This window comes from Bufo gargarizans, chromosome 3 (assembly GCF_014858855.1).
Source record: "Bufo gargarizans isolate SCDJY-AF-19 chromosome 3, ASM1485885v1, whole genome shotgun sequence".
Classification (NCBI taxonomy): domain Eukaryota; kingdom Metazoa; phylum Chordata; class Amphibia; order Anura; family Bufonidae; genus Bufo; species Bufo gargarizans.
Genome location: NC_058082.1, coordinates 596638290 through 596652652, shown reverse-complemented (window position 1 = coordinate 596652652; position 14363 = coordinate 596638290). Strand labels below are relative to the sequence as shown.

Sequence of the window (14363 nt, the reverse complement as noted above, 5' to 3'; positions counted from 1 at the left end):
TATGAGAGAGATGCAACTTTAAGTTAACTCTTTCGTCATGACAATTGACATTTTTGACATCATATTATACCTCCATACCAACAGACCTTCTGAGGCTACTTTCACACTTGCGCTTGATCGGATCCGTTCTGAACGGATCCGATCATATTAATGCAGACGGAGGCTCCGTTCAGTACGGATCCGTCTGCATTAATAACTTAGAAAAATTTCTAAGTGCGAAAGTAGCCTGAGCGGATCCGTTCAGACTTTCAATGTAAAGTCAATGGGGGACGGATCCGCTTGAAGATTGAGCCATATGGTGTCATCTTCAAGCGGATCCGTTCCCATTGACTTACATTGTAAGTCTGGACGGATCCGCACGCCTCCGCACGGCCAGGCGGACACCCGAACGCTGCAAGCAGCGTTCAGCTGTCCGCCTGGCCGTGCGGAGGCGAGCGGAGCGGAGGCTGAACGCCGCCAGACTGATGCAGTCTGAGCGGATCCGCATCCATTCAGACTGCATCAGGGCTGGACGGAAGCGTTCGGGTCCGCTCGTGAGCCCCTTCAAACGGAGCTCACGAGCGGACAGCCGAACGCTAGTGTGAAAGTAGCCTTAAGTGGACAACTTACAACACTGTAAAAAAAAAAGTCATCCAGCACCTTATACTGCATGGCGCGTGCAATTTTGCATCAAATCATAAGTTTTTGTAAAAAATTGATAAAAAGTAATGTTTACGGCTAAAAGTATGATAAAGGCCTCATGCACACAACAGTTGTTGTGGTCCGCATCAGAGCCGCATTTTTTGCGGCTCGGTTGAGGATTCATTCACTTCAATGGGGCCGCAAAAGATGCACCGTTCCGTGGCCCCGCAAAAAAAAAATATAGCATGTCTTACTCTTGTCCATTTTGCGGACAAGAATAGGCATTTCTACAATGGGCCTCCAGATCCGTTTTGAACGGTTTGTGAGATCCCTGAACGGATCTCAAACGGAAACCAAAACGCCAGTGTGAAAGTGGCCTAACATCAAGAAAATATCCTTCCCCCGCATGGAGCCCTGGAAGCTATGCAGGGAGAGATGACAGAAGGCCGTGTTTGGCAAGAGGGGAGTTAACATAAAGACAAGTATCTTCCCCTAAATCTCCAAACTGTTCCTGTTAAAGGGCCGGACTCATTTTCGACAAAATGTAATGGCAATACGCTGTTCAGCCAATGAACTAGACTTGATATGACAGCTTGATTAAGGCAAAAGACCACGAAAATCCGTTACCTCTCTCCGCTCGATTTCTTTCCTCCGCTCCTCTTCTCGTTGCCGCTCCAGCTCGCGCTGCTTTTCTAGCTGCTTCTCCAGCTCCTGTAGGCGCTTTCGCTCCTGCTCCTGGCGCTCCCGCTCCTTCCTCTCTTGCTCGGCCCTCTCCAGCTGGGCTAATCTCTCCTGCTCTTTGCGCTGCTGCTCCAGTAGAGCCTGCCGCCTCTTCTCCAACTCCAGGTTCCCACGCTCAAAGTTCTCCCTCTTTTTATCTTCGAATGTCACTGAAAGAACAAACATGCACGGTCATGGCTGCTCGATTTCCATGTACTCGCAACAACTTCTTCTAGTGATTACGATAATCCATCACTTTATGGCCCCCCCACCCCAACTCTCCTGATAATGTGTGTACAGATAGATGGGTGCTGCTACACAGGGCTTCACTTGTAAAGGGTTGGACAATCCCTTTTAACCAAGATACAGGACCAAGAATATATTTATGTACCTGCCAGTTTTTTGTCGGCCGGCTGCGGCTCCTCCTCCGCTGGTTCTTCGGGTAAACGTTGATCTACAGACACCGAGCTCATCATGGATATGCCGCTACCAGAACGAACCCGCCTATTAAATACACCAGAAAAAAAATAAAATTCCACCTCGGTCCGTATGCATCCTGCTCAACAACAACAACAAAAAATAATAGCCATAATATTCAAACCTAATACTGTGCAGTTCCCCCTTTTGTCACCAAAACACACCGTTTAAGTAGATGGTACATGTCCCATCCACATGATCAGGAACCAATATTTTTCACTTCACCTTTAATAATATGGCTCATCGGTGTAGATCGGGCATGCTCAACCTGAGGTTCAAAAGCTGTTGCAAAACTACTGTATTTTTTGCCCCATAAGACGCACCCCCCCCCCCCCCCCCCCACCCAAAATGGGGAAAAAATGCCCCTGCGTCTTATGGGGCGAATGCTGAAATTTTTTACATCGCAGGCTGCGATGTATGAGCGAGCGGGGAGGGACTGGGAGGAGGAGCTGGGGGCCGGCAATTGCGGCGGGGCCAGTGCAGTCACTGTACTCCGGCCCCGCAGCTCCAGTGCTGCACTATACAAATATAAAATGTCTCATTCAATTAAAAGTGATTAAACATGCCCCCCCACTTTTAATATTACCGTACACCCTAACAGCTTCTGTAGAATGCAGGCAGGCAGGCGGGCCGTCCGGCGTAACTCCCTGATGTCACTTGCCTGCACCGCCTACTTTATGAATGAAGCAGGCGGCGCAGGCACGTGACGTCAGTGAGTGACGCGTCGGGCGCCCGGTCTGCGTTGTACAGAAGCTGTTAGGATGTACGGTAAAATTAGGAGTGAGGGGGCATGTTTAATCACTTCAGTGCGTCATCCACAGGTCCCCCCCCATAACAGTGCGTCATCCACAGGTCCCCCCCCATAACAGTGCGTCATCCACAGGTCCCCCCCATAACAGTGCGTCATCCACAGGTCCCCCCCATAACAGTGCGTCATCCACAGGTCCCCCCCCATAACAGTGCGTCATCCACAGGTCCCCCCCATAACAGTGCGTCATCCACAGGTCCCCCCCATAACAGTGCGTCATCCACAGGTCCCCCCCATAACAGTGCGTCATCCACAGGTCCCCCCCATAACAGTGCGTCATCCACAGGTCCCCCCCATAACAGTGCGTCATCCACAGGTCCCCCCCATAACAGTGCGTCATCCACAGGTCCCCCCCATAACAGTGCGTCATCCACAGGTCCCCCCCATAACAGTGCGTCATCCACAGGTCCCCCCCATAACAGTGCGTCATCCACAGGTCCCCCCCATAACAGTGCGTCATCCACAGGTCCCCCCCATAACAGTGCGTCATCCACAGGTCCCCCCCATAACAGTGCGTCATCCACAGGTCCCCCCCATAACAGTGCGTCATCCACAGGTCCCCCCCATAACAGTGCGTCATCCACAGGTCCCCCCCATAACAGTGCGTCATCCACAGGTCCCCCCCATAACAGTGCGTCATCCACAGGTCCCCCCCATAACAGTGCGTCATCCACAGGTCCCCCCCATAACAGTGCGTCATCCACAGGTCCCCCCCATAACAGTGCGTCATCCACAGGTCCCCCCCATAACAGTGCGTCATCCACAGGTCCCCCCCATAACAGTGCGTCATCCACAGGTCCCCCCCATAACAGTGCGTCATCCACAGGTCCCCCCCATAACAGTGCGTCATCCACAGGTCCCCCCCATAACAGTGCGTCATCCACAGGTCCCCCCCATAACAGTGAGTCATCCACAGGTCCCCCCATAACAGTGCGTCATCCACAGGTCCCCCCATAACAGTGCGTCATCCACAGGTCCCCCCATAACAGTGCGTCATCCACAGGTCCCCCCATAACAGTGCGTCATCCACAGGTCCCCCCATAACAGTGCGTCATCCACAGGTCCCCCCATAACAGTGCGTCATCCACAGGTCCCCCCATAACAGTGCGTCATCCACAGGTCCCCCCATAGGTGCCATCCGCAGATCCCCCCCATAAGTGTCCTTCACAGATCCCCCAGTAATAGTGCCATCCACAGACGACCATTAGTTCCAAACCCACCAAAAGCACACCTTTTGGTTAAAAATATTTTTTTTCTTATTTTCCTCCCCAAAAACCTAGGTGCGTCTTATGGGCCGGTGAGTCTTATAGGGCGAAAAATACGGTACATCTCCCAGCATGCCCAAACAGCCTAGAGCTGTCAGCCTACAGCAGGGCATTGTGGGAGTTGTAGTTTTACAACAGCTGGAGGGCCGCAGGTTGAGCATGCCTGGTGTAGATCCTCGACGGCAATGTCGAGTAAAGCCCATTAAAGGAATATTCTGCAGGATATTCCATAGATAGGTGCAGGTCCCAGAGGTGGACTTGCATCTATCACCAAAATGTGGTCCCCCTGATCGCCATCCCGTCTGGTGAGGTGGTCACTGCCCGCCAGATCTTTGAAAGGAATTAACAGATCCATGGCTCTTCCAAATTCTATTGAAGCCACAGAAAAAGCTGGGCACACTTGTTGTCAACACAGACCACTGGTGTCCATGCGATACAAGGCAACATACAGATCTCAATGGACGCCAACTAAAGCTGGAGGGGGAAGACAGGGCGACACAGAGCCACGACAATGTATATGATCTAATGTCAGAGTCATGTGCTGCTCACCTGAAAGATGGAGGGATGTAATCTGGAGGCAGAACAGGCGGCAGCGGCTGCCCGGACATAGCGAGGTCTATTAAGTGCATAGCCAAGATAAACTCTTCAGCTGTTAGCTTCCCATCCTGGTCAATGTCAGAAAGATTCCTGTAACAGAACAAAAGAAAGTAGAATATACTTAAGTAAATGAGGATTGCAGGATAGCCGGCGCTCCCATCTAAGTGAACGGAGGGTGGCTGTGCTTGCGTGGTGCGCCCTCGTTCACTTTGGGGGCTCGTTCTGGAGATGGGCGCGGGTCCCAGAGGTCTGGCATTGGTGGCATATCCTAGCGACATGCTGCCATTGTGCGAGGTGGGCAAAACCCTTTAAGCACACACAGCCGAGCAGAGAGCACCATGGCGCCATATACAACATCTATTATACCAGAGATATCACACGCTTACCATATTGTAGCTAGCTGGGCCTGCGGTAAACTAGATTGCATAAGTATAGTTCTTGCTTGAGGACCTGAAAAAGAAAAATCATGATAATCTGTTATTCATCTGGATATTATATCTGGACATATAATAGAAATTATATTGATAGGCAGGCACCTCCACGACTACACTATTGACATTTCTGGAAAAGCCCTTTAAGGGGGATGCCAACCCCGAATCCACATGCCCTATTCAAGTACACAGAGATCATAAAGGGGGTCCGCAGCTTACTGAAACGGACATGCATGCTGGGTATATCTATGCATGCGGCTTATGGAGTCGTGGAGACGCCCTGTAACTGAATGAGCTCTTGGCTTTCACCGGCATACGAATGAAATGAAGGATTGGACCAGAAGTATTACAAGAAAAATACTGTAAGTTACCTGTTAGATGGCCACTCATAGTTTTATCTTGGCTGTTGAACAACTGTCGATACTTCAGCCGCGAAGACTGAGGTACGGCCCATTCTGGCACTGGAGGAGTCCTGTAGAAGGGAAAATGGCAAAAAATAATAGAAGAGGGACAGATGGACCCATTATAAAGGGGTATTGTGGTTACTACAAGTTATCGGAAAGCTGAATGATTGGCAGATGTCTAATCGGCGACTCCCAAACCAATTTAAAAATTGGGGTCCCATATCTTGATGAAGTGGCAGGCTGAGCCTGTGCCCTGCTGCTCCAGAACTCCCACAGGGCTGAATGGAGCGACGGTTCACATGTCCGACCTACCTGCTCAGTTCATTTTGGGTGTGCCGAGCAGCAGGGTAACCCGTTCTCAATCAGTGGGGGTCCCAGTGGTAGGATCCCCACCAATCTTGTGGATAGGGGATAACATAGCAATAAAGGAGTATTTCAGTAATCTCCGGAAATCCCATACAGAATGAACGGAGCAGCAGGGTGCATGCTCGGCCTGCCTCTCCATCCTGATGGATGCACAGGACCCCCATTTTTGGGATGATGGGGGTCTCAGCAGTTGGACTCCCACTGATCAGTTAGTAAGGAGTTCACTTGTAGTAACCGGAATACCCCTTTAAATATAAAATGTTATATTATCGCATCCGTTCACTCATCTACAGCAATCTCACCGGAGACTATTATACAGACAGGGGCTTACTTACACCGCCACATCAAACGACTGGGCTTTCTGCAGGGTCTTAGCGTTTATTTGGGCGCCGGCACCAGAACGGCCGAATGACGAACTCTTTGGCAATGTGGCTGCAAATACAGAGAGCCAAGAGTGAGATACACATAGAAATACTACTAGAGTATTGGGGTACTTTCACACTAGCATTATTCTTTTGCGGTATTGAGTTCCATCCTAGGGGCTCAATACCAGAAAAAAAAACACTTCAGTTTTATCCCAATGCATTCAGAATAGAAAGCAATCCGTTCAGGATGTCTTCAGTTCAGTCACTCTTAGGCCCCTTTCACACGAGCGAGTTTTCCGCGCGGGTGCAATGCGTGACGTGAACGCACAGCACCCGCACTGAATCCTGACTTATTCATTTCAATGGGTCTGTGTACATGAGCGTTGTTTTTCACGCATCAGTTCTGCGTTGCGTGAAAATCGCAGTATGTTCTATATTCTGCGTTTTTCACGCAGCCCTGGCCCCATAGAAGTGAATGGGGCTGTGTGAAAAACGCATTTCATCCGCAAGCAAGTGCGGGTGCGATGCGTTTTTTTACTGATGGTTGCTAAGAGATGTTGTTTGTAAACCTTCAGTTTTTTATCACGCGCGTGAAAAACGCATCAAAACGCATTGCACTTGCGCGGAAATAAACGGAACAACCAAACGCAATCGCAGACAAAACTGACTGAACTTTCTTGCAAAATAGTGCGAGTTTCACTGAACGCACCCTGAACGCATCCGGACCAAATCAGTCACGCTCGTGTGAAAGGGGCCTTACGGTATTTGGCCGGAGAAATACCGTATGCAGTATTTTCTCTAGCCAAAATTCTGGAACACTTGCTGGAAATTGAAATGTATTAATGCCGGATCCGGTACCACGTGTTCCGGCAAACTGAATCCTGTAAAAATGAATACCGGATCCGTTTTCCCGGATGACACCGGAGAGACTGATCCGGTATTTCAATGCATTTGTCAGCTGGATCCGCATCCGGATGCAAATGCTAACCGTTTGCATACAAATTACCGGATCCGCCAAAGGAACTGCCTGCCGGATCCTCACAACGCAAGTGTGAAAGTACCCTGACAAGTTATCACACCGGGCATAAGAACCATGTACCAAGCAAATCATCTACCATACAGTAGGGTAAAGAGCACTGCCGGGCCGGGGGAACAGGGTCGCCCCTCTCTCTCTCCTTGGATCAGCATTGATTCTGATAAAATCATTTGTACAAGAATTTAATAGCAATGCTGAATATTTGAAGTCGCGATCGCATAATGTGGTACTCGCCGCTCCACATCTATATATGAAGGAGGAGCCGTCACCTCTCCTGACATCTCTGGCAAATACTTGTATTCCCGATGATGACAATTCTGGAGAATCTTTGATTAGAAATCTGTGTTGGGCCATTCCTCCATTATCCCTCCTATGAATAAATTGACGGCTAGCGGTTACCAATTGGGGGCCTGTCCCTGTGTGGTCCGACGCTGCCCAATCAGTGCCAATACTGCACAGAGACACCCCACTGACAAGGGTGGCACCCAGGCATCCATTTATTCTTCAACAGTAAGGAGGGATGGCACCATAGAATTGTAAAGGGGTATACCATTCCCCCCCTAATATGGCACACAGGAAAATGTAAGCCCCATTAAAAAATGCAGATAATTTCTGCTGTCTGTACAGGACAATCTACCCCTGCCCGGTACTATCCCCAAGGAATGCGTCATCGCTAATGATTCCATGGACCAGGTCCAGGGCGATGGAGCTTTGCTAGAAGAGTCCTGGGAGGGGCGGACTCCTAACTATGGGGGCACTGGGCATTTACTACACCGCTGGGGCTCATTTCCGGATCAGAAATGCTGATCAGTGGGGATCTGACTCCCGGCACACCTGCCAATCGGTTGTGTTAAGAGGGTGCGGCGATCCGTGGAGCACCGTGGCTTAGGTCAGTGAGGTCACAAGTAAATGCACAATACCAAGCACAGCCACTATACAATGCACGGCGCTGTGCCTGGCAAGCTAAACGGTGGAGGAGCTGGGTGCCGAATGCCCGCTGATCAGATAGGCCATCGGTATTGAACTCCCAGAAATCCCCTTTAAGAAGGTTTGTTTCTGCATGGTTATTCTCTGTACAGACACTGAACAAGCAGCGACTGCTGTCAGACATTAGCACAGACAAGGCTGTATACGGAGCAATGGATGAAAACCTGGCTGCAGCTGAGAAGAATAGCGGCAAAGGTCAGAACTTTAGCTTTTGTAGATGACAGAGTTGGAAATGCCACATAACTGAGAATCAGTATGACATGAAAAATTCTAAAATGTGCCTTAAAAAGTCCCTCATTTTAAGTATATGTCTGGATAAATACAGGCAAACAATTTATAGGAACTGTATGAGACTAGAAGGTGGTCGTGTGGACTGTGTCTGATGCTGCAGTTCAGACCAATTTAAATACACGCTGCAATACCCGGCACGGCCCGAGGACTAAAGGGGCGCAGTTTTGGGGGAACTAGACCAACCCTATTTTCCAAACGCATACAGCTCCCTTTCCAGTCTTTATGTACACAGAACAGCCCATAAGTCCTGACCACAGAGTCCGAAGAACCTACCCTGACATTACAGATACGGGGCGGTGTACACTTGGAAAGCTAAGACTGCAACTCAGCGGCCAGGAGTCTAAACTGCCCAAATCAGTGATACAGTGATGAATGAGAAGTGATATTATTCTGTTGTATCAAACGAATACGGCTTTCATCGATACTTTCCCATCAGCATTGCACGACATTGTAAATTAGGTAAAAAATAAATAAATAAAAAATCATCTAAAACAAAGCAAAAAACTTAAAGGGGTTGTCCGACGTAGAAGAACCCCCAACCCATAAGGGTGAGAAAAAAATAATAAAATGATAATTATAAATATTAAAACTTTACCCCCAACAGAGATTATGTATATTTCATACTGCAATATGTATGTATAATGGTATTCATATTTTAATTTTACCTACTGAAAAAGAATAAAAATTATCTGATTTAAAAAAAAAAAAATAAAAAATTATTAACTCCCTGCCATTTCCAGCATTGCTGCTCCGCCATGACCTCCAGTCTGCAGCGGTGACGTAGTGGTATATGGTATGCGACCACTGGAGCCAATTGCTGCAGCAACCATATGCTGTATACACTACTTCACCTCCGCAACCAGGTAAACAGAGCCTGAAGTGGAGAACCAGAGCAGCGGTGCGGGATCTGTTAGGCCAGCACTTACATGTTCTTTATTTCAGGTGGATCCTGGGGGGGGTTGTCCTCAAACAGGACAACCCTGTAAGCAGAAGACGGCTCGGCAGTGAGACATCTCAGAAACCCAGCCACACATTAATCCACTGCAGGTCAAGTCTAGCACTGTATGCTGAAACCAGACAACCCCTTTAAGAAGGTCTGGTTGTCCCTTTAAAGGCACATGCAAATTGCAGACCCGCAAAACACAGATACTGGCCGTGTGCGTTCCGCATTTTGCGCAGCGGAACGGCCTGGCCTCTAATAGAACAGTCCTTGCCATAATGAATAAGACATGTATATTTTTGCGGATGCAACGGAACGGACAAACGGATGTGGACAGCACATAGTGCGGTCACTATTCTTTTGAGGTTGGACGACCCCCTTCAAATTAAACTGGTAATTTACGGTAATAAAAAGTTCAAGAGAAAATTGTGGCAATGATGTTACTGCACAGCATGAGGACGGGCGGCAGGCCTGAAGATGGCAGAGATGTAGCCCGAGCTGGAATGGCACGGTGAGGATTAGTAAGAAGCTGCGTACCCGAATGAGCAAAAGCAGGAAGAGACTGGATTACGGTTGGCGCTCCGTTAGCCAGGGGTGGCGCTCCTGCGGCAGGAACAGAGGACACTAAAGGAGGGGACATCCCTACAACTGGAATGGGAGGCATTGGCACAGGGGCGACAGAAGCATGGGTCGGCATACCAGTAATTCCGCCTATACCTGGAAAACATAAAAACAGCACAACTTGTAAATATGTGAACAAAAGGACACATGCACAGCTCACTGAGAAAACTTTGGGGGGTGGGTGCCCCCTTAAAAAAAAAAAAAAAAAAAAGTATTCCTTCAGTCATCCTATTTTGTTAAAGGGGTTTTCCTCAAGGTGAATATTTATGGCCTATCCTCAGCATGGGTTCTCAATATCAGATTGGCGGGAGTCTGACTCCCAGCGCCCCCGCTGACAAAGTGTGTGAAGAGGCCGCAGTGCTCTGGCGAGTGCGGCTTCTTCCTAGGCCAGATGAGGGGCAACACCCCGAAACAGCTGTCTGTGGATGGATAACTGGCTTAGGTCTTCCCCATCACATCCTTAAAGCTTGTAAAAGAGCAGGATCTTGACATAGGGGCCACTTAATATGGTGATCTCTGGAATGGGAACACCCCTTTGCTCGGTTTTCCTTCCGTTGAGGGATATCTGGCCATCACTGTGTTGAAGACCCATAACTGGGGCTCCACAACTATTTTGTATATTACTTCTTCCTAGGCCAGTGATGCTACTTCTAGGGCCAGGCGGTGGTAGTCGACCGGTGCCCCATCTTGGGTGTCTTCAGTTACTGTTGACTGAGGTAGATCCACAGTAACGGCCTTGTCAGGGACCTCGTGCTGCGCCAGTTTCGGTACTTTCACTGCGGGCTATGGCTGTTTAAGGGCCCTTTCACACGAGCAGATTCCGTGCGGGTAATCCGCTGCGTGAAAGACAGCCAAGCCCTGCACCGCACAGCAGAGACACTGAGCAGTAACACGATTGATAATGCTCTTTGCCTCTCTGATCTTTTTACTACAAAATCACGGAGACGCTCAGAGCATTATCAGTCATGTTACTGCTCAGTGTCTCTGCTGTCCGGAACGGGGCTTGGCTGTCTTTCACACAGGGGATTACCCGCACGGCATGCGCTCTTGTGAAAGAGCCCTAAGAGTCCCTTTCTGCTTAGTTTTGCTCCCCATATAGGTACAGGACTGTAATGTGGATGTATCAGTTTGGCAAGGATCTGGCCAAAATTTGAAGCCGGGCAAGCAGGAGCGGAGCGCCCTTCATACGCGGCTTTCTATGGCGGCGCCAGAACCGGAAGTCTTGGCCAGTGATGTCACCTACATTGGTCTCATGGCTGTTGAGCGCTGAGGCCTTCTCGCAGCTTTCCAAGCACAGCGCCGTACATAATCTAGTGGCTGTACTTGGTATTGCACTCAGCCCCATTCACTTGAATGGGACTGAGCTGCGTCTAGGTCATGTGACCGATAACCGTGACCTCACTGGCCTGGGAAGAATCTATGGCACTCCTAGGAATGCTGTGGCCTCGTCAAACAGCTGACTGTCAGGGGTGGTGGGAATTGGACCCCCACCGATCAGATTTAGGTCATCAATTCTACTCTCAGAAAACCCCTTTAAATTGTTGAAAAGTTTATTTTCTCCATTTTTAGTTCCCAGTTCATGGGAAAGATGGGCGACAACTAATACGAGTGTTGATTTTCAAACAAAAAGTGATGCATACACGGCATTTGACGCCTGGGAGTTGTGGGAGCCAGAATATTGGCCCTGGAAAATTTAGTGTAGATGTAGATGTTGGCATAAAAACACGACTCCAGTCAGGGGTTTTTACACCCCATTGCAAGGACTACGTCTTACTTATGATGAAGTGGGGAAACAAAGACCGTTGGAAATTGAATTCAAGTGTTTTGGCCAAAATTCGTTTCAAACAGGTGCGTGAAAATCAAACGTAGCAGCTGCACAGAAGCCCAATCTCACCGCGCTCAATGCCAAGTGTCGGCTGCAGCGGTTGGTAGCAAGGTCTCTGGGGTGGTGAATCATCTCTCACTATCTGGTGGTCTGATGGAGGAATCTAGGTTTGGCGAATGCCCAGAGAGAGAACACTAACAGGAATGCATAGCGCCTGCTTATTTCCAGTGATGGGTGAGGTTTTTTTTTGTCCTCCCATTCCCTTGGGTGGTTAAACAACCCCCCCGCCTGAAATGAAATTATCCCATTTGCCTGTAATGCTAATACCACAAAGACATTTAGGACAATTGTCGCTTCCAACTTGGTGGAAACAATTTGGGGAAGGTCTGCCCGAGTGCACGAAGCAAGCCCTCACCTCTCAGCCCCATCCAACACCTTTGGTATGAACTGGAGCTACCGGTTGTGAACCAGACACCAATGTCTGACGTCACAAATGTTCCTTTGCCAGAATGGGCGTAAAAATCTGTTATGGCTGCGAGAAAAAAAAAAAAAAAAAAAAAAAAAAAAAAAAAGGTTCGACTCCATATTGAGGTCCATGGTTTAGGAATGGGGTCTCCAAAAAGCTCATATACAAGGGATGGTCAGGAATCGAGTCATATAATGTATGTAACAAGATAAGGAGTGCCCATTAGGCAAGGGCTACACTGGACATGCCATACCTGTCACGGCCAGGGATCGCTGAGCAGCGGTGATCCCATAGAAATTAATGGGATCGCCGCGGCAGTCGCAAGAAATCCAACACGGCTGGATCTCTTGCGACTGCCGCGGCTGTCCCATTCATTTCTATGGGATCACCTCTGCTCAGCGATCCTGGCCGTGACAAGTGTCGCCGTGTAGCCCTTGCCTTAAGGTGCTCATAATGATGATCATGCACCTTTCCAGATACCCAGTTAGCAATGTAATGGTAGCCATTAGAGGACACCCGGAGCGGCTAGTCACCGAGAGAACTCGGAAATGACTGGACATCACAGTGCGGAGATTTTGTAAAGCTCTAGTTATTAATAAGGTCAGGGTCAGTATTTAAAGGGGTATTCACGTCTTAGACATTTATGGCATATCCAAAGTAGACGCACTAAATGTCTCACAGCTGCAGGTCGCAGAGGTGGGACCCAAGTATATATCTTCAGAACTGGGGTATCCCGTCCTCCCGGATGCTGCGTTAGTGACCATGAACGTGCTGCTCTCTCCATTCACTAGCCGTGAAAGTGTTTTTCGCTGTATTCAGAAACCCAAATGAAGTGAATGGCTGCGGCATAACCATCTCTCAATTCCCAGTGGTCAAGGAACCAGGCAGGGCAAGAGGGCGGGGGACCCCCATTCTTGATATAGGAAAGGGTCTCGCATCGATCAGACATTTCCCGCATATCTTGTGTAAATGCCACAAATGTCCAAGATAAGGATGAATTATGGTTTCAATACACAATCATACTTAGTGTGTCTATTCCTCACCGGTTTCAAGATCTCTGCTTGCTGTTTACTTTCTTTCATGTTCTGGTAAAGAGATGGACACACAGGTGCATGGCTGGTTGCAGTTATCGGCCGTGTCTTAGGGTCCATTCACACGTCCGTTGTTTCTTTCCTGATCTGTTCCGTTTTTTTGCGGAACAGATCTGGACCCATTCATTTTCAATGGGTCCTGAAAAAAAAAATCAGACATTGTGCTGTCTGATTTTTTTCAGGACCCATTGAAAATGAATGGGTCCAGATCTGTTCCGCAAAAAACGGAACAGATCAGGAAAGAAACAACGGACGTGTGAATGGACCCTTATAATGAAGACCAGTGCACCCGTGTCCACCATAAGCCCATGCACCATCAGATGTAGACAGTGTGGGGACTGGACAATGAAGACAATGGAGGCAGTGCGGAGTACTGGAGCGGCGTGGAGCAGGTAAGTGGGAATCTATTTCAGCAGATGGGCTGCGGGTGCTTGCCTAAAAATCATTACAACCAGAAAACCTCTTTAAAGGGGTTGTGCACATTTTGGGCGAAGGGGGGTAGCAACCGCAACCCCCACCCCTCCTGAGCAGTCCTACGATGGGAAGCATACTTACCCGCTTCCCACTCCACAGCCTCGGCTCCCTGGATGTCCACTCCCTGTTTAATGCTGTGACAGCCGATCCCTGGCTGCAGCGGTGGCCTGCTCCCCTTGCATCATGACAAATGTTTACATGACCCAAAAGGGAGCAGGTGATTGGCTGTCGCAGCATTAAACAGGAAGTTGATATCCAGAGAGCCAAGCGGAGCAGCCGAGGTGTGGAGTGAAGATACCAGGTGGCGGCAGCAGCAGGAATCAAGTAATCATGCTTCCCTTTGCTGGTCCCCTAAAAGGTGCACAACCCCTTTAAAGAGGACCTGTCCCCTCTCCTGACATGTCTGTTTTAGTAACTACTTGCATTCCCCATGTAATAACAATTCTGGCATATCTGTTCTTATGACTATGTTGTACCATTTCTCCATTATCCCTACTATGAACGAATTGCCAGCAGTATGTAATAAAGGTCCAGATGGGTGTTACCACTTAGAGGGTGACCGTGCATACTCTGGCAGC

The 14363-nt window shown here is 48.9% G+C and overlaps 1 protein-coding gene across 4 annotated transcripts in view; it reads right to left on the bottom strand.

The window, feature by feature from the left end:
- ITSN1 (intersectin 1) overlaps positions 1-14363 on the bottom strand; it is a 132830-nt gene that overhangs the window by 79264 nt on the left and 39203 nt on the right. For 3 of the 4 annotated variants that reach the window (XM_044284451.1, XM_044284452.1, XM_044284454.1), the window contains exons 6-12: positions 9846-10025; positions 6025-6121; positions 5291-5391; positions 4875-4938; positions 4441-4578; positions 1733-1845; positions 1249-1511 (exon numbers count right to left, since the gene is read on the bottom strand). In XM_044284451.1, coding sequence (XP_044140386.1) covers positions 1249-1511; positions 1733-1845; positions 4441-4578; positions 4875-4938; positions 5291-5391; positions 6025-6121; positions 9846-10025 — 956 coding nt within the window. The remainder of the gene's footprint in view (positions 1-1248; positions 1512-1732; positions 1846-4440; positions 4579-4874; positions 4939-5290; positions 5392-6024; positions 6122-9845; positions 10026-14363) is intronic. The other variant, XM_044284453.1, reaches the window with a different exon arrangement.